The sequence below is a fragment of the Chelonia mydas genome, chromosome 13 (genome assembly GCF_015237465.2).
Source record: "Chelonia mydas isolate rCheMyd1 chromosome 13, rCheMyd1.pri.v2, whole genome shotgun sequence".
Taxonomy (NCBI): domain Eukaryota; kingdom Metazoa; phylum Chordata; order Testudines; family Cheloniidae; genus Chelonia; species Chelonia mydas.
In genome coordinates this window covers 30,331,591-30,341,183 of record NC_051253.2, presented here as the reverse complement: position 1 = coordinate 30,341,183, position 9,593 = coordinate 30,331,591, and the positions used below count along the sequence as shown (strand labels likewise).

General features: G+C 50.5%; 1 protein-coding gene across 1 annotated transcript; it reads left to right on the top strand.

The window, feature by feature from the left end:
• The first annotated feature begins 548 nt into the window (after nt 1-548).
• Nucleotides 549-1,084, top strand: LOC102929743 (40S ribosomal protein S3a). Its single transcript, XM_027829088.3, has one exon. The coding sequence runs from the start codon at nt 578-580 to the stop codon at nt 1,061-1,063; it is 486 nt and encodes a 161-aa protein (XP_027684889.3). The 5' UTR covers nt 549-577; the 3' UTR covers nt 1,064-1,084.
• Nucleotides 1,085-9,593: the final 8,509 nt, after the last annotated feature.

The following is a 9,593-nucleotide window of genomic DNA, read 5'->3' as shown; positions in this document are numbered from 1 at the left end:
GGGCATGTTAAAGGGACTTTTGGTTGCTGGACTTAAGAACCTGAGGGAAAAGAACACTGCCCAACTTACTTGGGGGTCAGTCTTTTGCTCATGGTTTATGTTTATGAACCCTGTTTGTGGTGTTTCACAAATTAATGCCATTACTTCCCTCCTTTTATTAAAAGTTTTTTGCTCCACTCAGACTCTGTGCTTGCAAGAGGGGAAGTATTGCCTCTTAGAGGCACCCAGGAGGTGGTGTGTAATTGTCCCAGGTCACTGGGTGGGGACTCAAGCTGGTTTTGTGTTGTATTGTTGAAAAGGAACTCCTAGACACTGAGCCCAGCCCTGGTTGCTGCCAACACTGACTGGCAGCAGGGTTACAAGTTGTATTGGCTGTTGTCACGGCATGATAGCTCTAGCTCTGACTAAGTGGGACAGAGGTACTCAATCATGCTACAGTGCAGACCAAACCACAAGCCTGACTACACTAGCTCTGAAGTCAAAAGGTCAACTCTTTTGGGCCTAAACTGGTGAACACAGCTGGAGATTTCAGGGCTGAGAGGCAGCAGGAACCTATCTGCTGACTAACTTCCATGGAATGGACCTCACCCATGACAAGATATGTTCCATGGTCAAAAAATGGCAGACAGTGATTGAAGCCCATCTTGATGTCAAAACTACCAATGGCTATCTATGCCTCTTTTGCGTGGGTTTTACCAAGAAGCGCAATAACCAGATTTGCAAGACCTCATATGCCCAGCACCAGCAGGTCCGCCAAATTCGCAAGAAGATGATGGAAATCATGACACGAGAGGTGCAAACTAATGATCTGAAAGAAGTTGTCAATAAGCTGATCCCAGACAGTATTGGCAAAGACATAGAAAAAGCTTGTCAATCCATCTACCCTCTTCATGATGTGTATGTCCTCAAAGTGACGATGCTTAAGAAGCCCAAGTTTGAATTGGGCAAGCTGATGGAACTGCACGGTGAAGGTGGTGGCACTGGAAAACCTTCTGGGGACGAGACAGGCGCTAAAGTAGAGCGAGCCGATGGATATGAGCCCCCTGTGCAAGAGTCTGTCTAGAATAAAAAATGGATGCAAAAATAAAAATGTTATTTGAACATGGAGCTGTGATGAACTGAAGGGTCTATCAGCATCACTTCTGAACTGTGGGCGATTTTATGAAATTGTAGCATGAAATTACTGTGTCCTGGAAAGCCCGTGTGTATGGCTCCCCATGAGTTACCAGGGTTGGGTCACAGCTCTGCCAGGCCAGAGACAATGGTGAGTGATCGTCCGTTCAAAGTCAAACACCTTGGGACAGTGGCTTTGCTTTAGCTCGGAGAAGACACTTCCTCCTCTTGTCTGAAGGGAGGGGGGTTTAGAGCTGTGGAAAATTACCAAAAGGCAGAACAAAAGAAGCAGGTGACCCAAGCAGGAATCTATAAAGGAGATTCCAGGGTGGAACTGTTACATGGCCTCAGGTAACACGGCCAGGTTCTTTGGCTGGCAATACCGGTATCTAATCACCTGGGGAGTAAGTTAACTAAAATCTTACCACTGCCCACCAGGCAGGTAACAGAAGACTAGACAGGGAAATTCTTCGAAAACAAACAGGAAATGTATTAAAAGGGTTACTATCAATGTCAGGGAGAAGGAGGGGGGAATAAAACAGATTAAAACCATAAAACAGCAATGTTGTTGCCCAAAATGGGCCTGAAGCCCGGTCCCCAATACAACCCTTGGCAATTTACACTTGTAACAAAACAAATTAAACCAAGGTACCCCAGAACTGTACTGCATCTTGAAGGATGGATCTCGAGTGGGATCAGCTGCGGGTATTAAGTGACAGTCTCTCCATTGCTTGGGTTCATAGGGACCTGGACCTGCATCTGTGCACCCAGTGGTTACCAGGGACAAGAGGAGCTCAGGATCTTCCCTGCGTTGGAACCAGGAACCAGGAGACCGCTAGTGTTGGCAATCACTGGAACCAGGAACAAGGTAAGTGGATTCAGGTGGAAGATACCCACATCGGTGGGATAGATCAGGTAAGATGGTGAAGGAAGTCCTCGATGCCCGTGCAAAAGTGACAGTCGCTGACTGCCTCTCAGACGGACAGCCCCGCTGACACCGTGTGCAGCCTTTTTATGCCTCTTGTGTCGCGAAAGTTCTAGCCCAGACCGGTTTGATCCAGTCTTCTCAGAGGCAGTTTCTGTGGAAAACCCTGTTTCTCGCCAAACGAAAAGGTGCGAAAGTGGGTTGTAAACAACCAAAACTGGACTCCCTTTTAAAAGATGGATTCCGTTGTCCAAAATGCCATATAACTAATTATTTTAATACTAATACAATACATTCAAATGTGAACAGTGAAACAAGCATAAGTAAGAATGAATAAACATATATAGGGAACTCTGCCCTAGAGAATAGGGTAGAGAGCCATTTTGTACCAGAGTAAGATGAGGGAGGCTGCTGCAGGGACAGGCTAGGCAAGAGGGCAGAGGATCTTGCCTGCCTGCCAGAGCACAGATGATCCCCCTTGGACTCCCAAGAGAAGGGCAAGCTAGTAAGGGACACTGCAGTTAGGATGTCTTGTGTGATCGGTGCTCTCCTGCATTGGATCTGCTAAGTAAAGAGCATAAAGATGTTAGACTGGGCAAAGTGTGTGTTGACTGCTTCAAACTGCTGTGTGACCCTGAGAGAGTTAAACTGTAACCAGAAGCTCCACACCTGTTGGGTGAAATCCTAGGAGAGGGGTGTGTGTAAGTACCAGGGAGTCTGAAGGGTCAGTGCTGTGTCCAGAGGGGCTATGTGGCTGGACAGCAGGTTCCAGCACTCAGAAGGGGGGTGCCAGGTAGAGTGTTGGGGACCCTGAGGTTGGGGCAGTGGCTAGACTCTGTTCAGGCTCCAGGAGTCTGAAACACTGCAGGGATCCAGAGCCTAGAGGCCTGGGTTCCCTCTGTAGCAGTCCCAGTGGATAGTGCTGTCTAGGATCTGTGAATGCACTGCAGTCTATTTGCTGCACAATCCCCAAGCGCTTCCTTGCATGTCAGTAGTATCTGGCAGTACTGATTGTTCTCCGCTAGGCTGAGGCTTTCTGCACTTCACACATCTGTGTGATGCCAAGTAAGACACTTTTCTCACCCCACCCCAACCTGAAATAGAGTAAGAACTCATTTCCTTCACAAAGCCCTTGTTTTTCCTCTGGAAATGTTCAGTTGCTCAGTATGTGGTTGGCCGGTGTTTAGCTTTCTCCTGTTCACTTTCTAAGTTTCTCTGCAGTAAGTGGCTAACAAACACGAGCCAGCCTCTCCACTCGTACACACTGGGACCTGGGAGCATTGCAGATGTGACTTATATGACTAAAATATGACCATGTATAATCATTGTTGCTACCACTGTTATACAATTGCAGCTAATCTTGTGTAAAGTATGTCATGTAAGGTATTGTAACAGTCCTCTCTGTGGACACCTGCAACGGGGGAGTCTCAAGCAACAGGGATGAGGATTTTGTGGATGAGGAAAATGAGGAGGAGGTTGAGGATACCGCACGGCAGGCAAGTGGAGAATCCCTTCTCCCCGGCAGCTAGGAACTGTTCATCACCCTGGAGCCAATTCCCTCCCAACCCTCCCAACGTGGGGTCCCAGACCATGAAGCCGGAGAAGACACCTCTGGTGAGTGTACCTTTGTAAATATAATACAGGGTTTAAAAGCAAGCGTGTTTTAATGATTAATTTGCCCTGAAGACTTGGGATGCATTCACGGCCAGTATAGCTACTAGAAAAGTCTGTTAACGTGTCTGGGGATGGAGCGGAAATCCTCCAGGGACATCTCCATGAAGCTCTCCTGGAGGTACTCTGAAAGTCTTGGCAGAAGGTTTCTTGGGAGGGCAGCTTTATTCCGTCCTCCATGGTAGGACACTTTACCACTCCAAGCCAGTAGCCTGGAATCATTGCAAAACAAAGCATTGCAGCGAATGGGCCAGGGCTTTGGTGGCATTCAAGCAACATCCATTCTTTATCTCTCTGTGTTTAGCCTCAGGAGAGTGATATCATTCATGGTCACCTGCTTGAAATACAGGAAATTTGTTTAAGAGGACATTCAGAGGTGCCTGTTCCTGCTGGGCTGTTTGCCTTTGGCTGAAAAAAAATCATCTCCGCGCGTGGAGGCCCGTTCATGCTGAGCTGTTCGCGTTTGGCTGACAGGGATCTTCCCTGATACTAGCCACACGGTGGGGGAAGCAATCATCCCAGAGAATTGGGTGGGAGGGGGGTTGGGTTGTGCTGCACATTCACCCTAAAACTGCAGCCCCTCCTTTTAAATGGCCAACCCAACAGGCTTTGCTTGGTATGGGAAAGGAGGGCGCTGCTGTTTGAAACCATTCCCACATGTTATGAAGGTTGAAGAAGCCGAAACCTTTGCCTTACCATGGCTGCCTGCAAGCCGAGCGTGTGTGATGTCTCACACATAGGTGCTGACCTTTGGTTTTGTGGGTGGGTGCCCTCCCGAGGCCCCACCCCTGCTCCATCCCCTCCCGAGGCTCCACCACTCCACCCCCTCCCGAGGCCCCACCCCCTGCCCACTGCTCACTCCTCTCCGCCCCCTCCTCCGAGCATCTCTGCCAGTTTTGGAGGGAGGCTATTCACATGAGAAAAAAAAGGTGGGTGAGGTAATATCTTTTTTTGGACCAGCTTCTGTTGGTGAGAGAGAGAAGATTTTGAGCTTTCACAGAACTCTTCTTCAGGAAGAAGAACTCTGTGAAAGCTCCAAAGCTTGTCTGTCTCTCACCAACAAAAGTTGCTCCAATAAAAGATATTACCTCACCCACCTTGTCTTGCTAATTTCCTGGGAACAACAGGGCTACAACAACGCAGCATACAAAGATGCAGGAGTCACATGAACAGCACAGAGTGACCGTCACACCAGGGCACTATTTTCAGGATTCATCTTAGCATAATGTCATCATTACACCAAGGAAGTAGCACTACCAGCACAATGAGATGAATATAACCACGTGTGCATGCCAAACATTCACAGGACAAGCACACTGGGATCTACACAGCAGGATAGTAGTGTCCGTTTAGCTCTCAGTTTAGTGGGGCTACACTCAGGGACTGAGTCCAAGGGTTCAGCTAAACACAAGGGCACCTGCAAAGAGCTGTACTAACAGCATGTTCTACACTGGCCCAACAGGAGGAGTTGCAGTTCAGGGCACTAATTCCCAATCCCAGTGCAAGGCAATATGGGATCCAGGCACTTTAGTACCAGAATTTGTACTCCCAGGAGAGTGGGATGGAATTATAGACATTACAGGGGGAAAAGCCCTCTGTGATCATCCTGGCTCAGTCCATCTCCCTGCCAATGCAGGGCTGATCCTTACTGCATATTTTGTCCAGTCTCCTTTTAAAAGTCTCAAGCCTTGGGGTTTCTAGCTGTGACGCTCTATAGCAGGGGCTCTCAAACTGGGGGTCGGGACCTCTCAGGGGGTCGCGAGGTTATTACATGGAGGGTCGCGAGCTGTCAACCTCCACCTCAAACCCCGCGTTGCCTCCAGCATTTATAATGGTGTTTAATATATAAAAAGTGTTTTTAATTTATAAGGGGGGGGTTGCAGTCAGAGGCTTGCTATGTGGAAGGGGTCACCAGTAAAAAAGTTTGAGAGCCACTGCTCTGTACCTTGGGGGAGTGGCGTGCTGTGCTCTGTAAGCCCCATATTCATCATTTGTATATATTATTTATATTTCATATAAAGCATGCCATGTAAGGTATCATGGGAAAGGTTATGATTTGCTGAAACCCACTGTTCTGTTGAAATATATACATCATTAAAGGGTATGAAATTATGAGATTGTGCAGTATGGTGTTAATGAAATATGCTGCAAATTTGGGAGTAGCCCAGAAGGCAACTCCCCAGAAACAATAAGGCACTTGACCAAATGGCCGGGTGGATGTTACACAACCATCACCAGCCATTGTGCAGCAAGTGAATGACAATTAGCAATGCAATGACCATCACCAGAGAATTAATCAACCCTGGGACTCAGCAATGCCCCCCTCCCCCCAACATGATGCTTGGACTTGACAGAGCACATGGACTAAACAGGAGATAGTTCCAGCCCAGGTTGTACCCCAGGGGTCACACACTAGCCCTTCCCTTGGGAAACTATTCCATCCACACCCCAAAGCAGAGATTGCACTGCTAGGAAGGTTTCCCCTGATAGCTTGAGTTTCCCCCTCCTCCCCCCATCCCTTCTCTCTTCCCCACTGTCTCTTCCCTTCCATCCCTCCACCCCTGTAAGAGGCATTCACCCAGATGCCAGGGATGGGAACCAAGCACACTGCATGGACATGGCCACTGTCCCCAAGAGGCAGGCGTCTCTGCCTGGGCAGGGAGGGCAAGTAGGGAGGCACTACACCCCGCAGCAGTCCAGGAGAGGTCCCCCCCACCATGCCCGTCCCGGTCCAGCTGCCCGGTACTCTCAGTCTCTCTGCTGCTGGGGTCCGGGGGATGTTTTTGGAGATGCCTCTGACTGAGCCCCCTGCCAGATGCAGAGAGCTGGGCAGCAGCCCGTGACCCCCCTCCGCCCGCCCCGGATGCAGACAGCCGCCCTGCCAGCAGCCAGGTGCCGCCTCTCAGCACAGCCACCAGGGAAGGGGTTTCAGTCCCCCCCAACCACCCTCACCCCAAGACCCCCTTTGAAATACACTTTGCTGCTGCTGCTGCTGCTACTGCCTTTAGTTGGCTGAGAGGTTGAAGCGAGGCTGGGAGCTGCTTAGCTGCAGAGCCACAGAAAGCAGCCTGCTGCCCACAAGAAGCAGGTAGGAGAAGGAGGTGGGGCGGCACCAGTGGTCAGGGGGTCACTCAGCCCCTGCCCCAGGAGCAGAGTCCCCGTTGCTGATTGGCTGGTGGCCAAAAAACAGCTGAACAGCCCTGCTGGGAAGAGCTGTTTTGGCCACACTGATCAGCGCAGCAGCTCAGAGCCGGAAACAGCTGATCGGCGGTGGCTCCCGGCTCTGCAAAAAACTGCTGATCAGCCCCCCCCACCCCCGACAGCCCCGCTGAACAGCTGATGGGGCCCGTGGGCCCCCACAGGCCATGTAAACAGTTGACTGGTGCCAGTGGGTGCTGAGCACCCACTAGTTTTTCCCCATGGGTGCTCCAGCCCCGGAGCACCTATGGTCTCACACCAAACCGGCAGGCATTCAATATAAGAGGCAAAATGCGACCTTGTATCAAAAGCACATGTGCTATGTAATGTGAATCACTTGATTCAGTGTGAAATAGTCTTCCCTTTGTTCTCTAAAATATATCTTTTTAAATACTACTCTCCCTTTTTTCCCTCCCGCAGCTGCAAATGTTTCTACGCTCCCGCTATCATCTCCGTCCCAGAGGCTAGCGCAGATTAGAAGGCAAAAAAAATGCACTCACGATGACATGTTCTCACAGCTCATGCAGTCCTCCCGCACTGAAAGAGCTCAGCAGAATGCGTGGAGGCAAACAATGGCAGAGTCCAGGAAAGCGTTAAACGAATGCAATGAGAGGAGGCAGGATGCAATGCTGAGGCTAATGGGGGAGCAAACTGACATGCTCAGGCATCTGGTGGAGCTGCAGGAATGGCAGCAGGAGCACAGACTGCTGCTGCAGCCCCAGTATAACTGCCTGCCCTCCTCCCCAAGTTCCATATCCTCCTCACCCAGATGCCCAAGAATGCTGGGAGGGAGGCTACGGGCACCCAGCCACTCCACCCCAGAGGATTGCCCAAGCAACAGAAGGCTGGCATTCAATAAGTTTTGAACTGTAGTGTGGCCTTGTCCTTCCCGCCTCCCCTCATCCACCACCCCACCCAGTGCTTCCCTCCTCACCCACCCCTCCTGGGCTACCTTGTGAGTTTTCCCCCTATTTGTGTGATGAATTAATAAAGAATGCATAATTTTGAAACAATAATGACTTTATTGCCTCTGAAAGTGGTGATCAAAGGGGGGAGGTCGGTTGGCTTATAGGGAAGTAGAGTCAACCAAGGGCGTGGGTTTTCATCAAGGAGAAATAAACAGAACTGTCACATCGTAGCCTGGCCAGTCATGAAACTGGTTTTCAAAGCTTCTCTGATGCGCAGGGTGCCCAGCTGTGCTCTTCTAATTGCCCTCATGTCTGGCTGGACGTAATCAGCCGCCAGGTGATTTGCTTCAACCTCCCACCCCTCCATAAACGTCTCCCCCTTACTCTCACAGATATTGTGGAGCACACAGCAAGCAGCAATAACAATGGGAATATTGGTTTTGCTGAGGTCTAACCTAGTCAGTAAACTGCGCCAGCGAGCTTTTAAACATCCAAATGCACATTCTACCACCATTCTGCACTTGCTCAGCCTACAGTTGAACTGCTCCTTACTACTGTCCAGGGTGCCTGTGTATGGCTTAATGAGCCATGGCATTAAGGGGTAGGCTGGGTCCCGAAGGATAACTATAGGCATTTCAACATCCCTGTAGCAAGGCGGTGTGGTGCCCCACCAACCCGCAGAGGGAAGAACCTCCCCAGACACCAAAGTGGGCGGAGCCAGTGGATCCTGCACCCGCCCCCCCCCAGAGGTCAAGGCACAGGACCAGAAGTATAAAAGCCCAACCCCAGAGCTCACTTGGGCTGCAGCTGCCGGAGAGGCCAGACGCCTGTGGCCTGGCTCTGGCTTGGGAGACCCGGGCAATCTGCAGCTGATCCAAGGACTGGCCGGACCAGCCAATGCCTAATGCTGACTGGGGCATGGAGGAGCTGCCAAGCCTACCCGTCGCCAGCTACTCAGAGGAGCTGCCAAGTCTACCCCTTGCCAGCTACCTGGAGGAACCCAAGGTGCTGGAACCCTCCGAGGACACCACCCTGACCCAGGTACCCTACGAGGGGGAGTCTGGAAGTAGCCCAGGGGCAGCCGGCCCTAGGTTGGCCGCAACACCTCCGGAGCCAATGTCAGTGTGTTGCAGCCAGGATCCCCACTGATACAGCAGTGGGTCTTCTGCCACTGCTACGGCCCCGGGCTGGGATGCAGTGGAGTGGGTGGCCTGCGTCCCCCCTGCCACCCACCTCGCGGGAGGGAGTTTCCCCCTGTCCCTGGTTGCTCAAAGCCAGGAGCCTGGGGGTTGCTGTTGAACTATTTGCTCAGTCCCTGCCAGAGGGCCTGAGCTTCTGACTATTTGTTTGCTGCCCACCCTGACCCAGGGCCTGGGCTTATATTTTACTGCTTGCAGGGCCCTACCTGAAGGTCTGGGCCATAGACTGAGTATTTCCCAACCCAGCAGAGAGGGTGTAGCTTTGCATACATTTGTTTTATCCAACAGCACATTCCAAACATCCCAATTAAACAAATACAATTTAAAACCAAAACAATTAGGGGGTGTAACATTACAGATAGTATGTCAGTAGTTGTAGGAGACCATCCAGAAAATATGTCATGCCAATGGTAAGCTGTTATTTGTCTTTCTGCAGTGGCAATTCTTAACATGTCCCCTTTTGCATGTATAATATGAATAATTCGGTTTTCCACGATGATTTTTTTGTTTGTTCTAGGAACTGTGTTACCTTTTTACCTTTTAACAGGTGATTGGTAACTTCCTGCTGAATCAGTGCTC

What these genes read in the sequence shown, in the direction of transcription:
- LOC102929743 (XM_027829088.3), top strand. Translation starts at nt 578, where the DNA reads ATGGACCTCACCCATGACAAGATATGTTCCATGGTCAAAAAATGGCAG.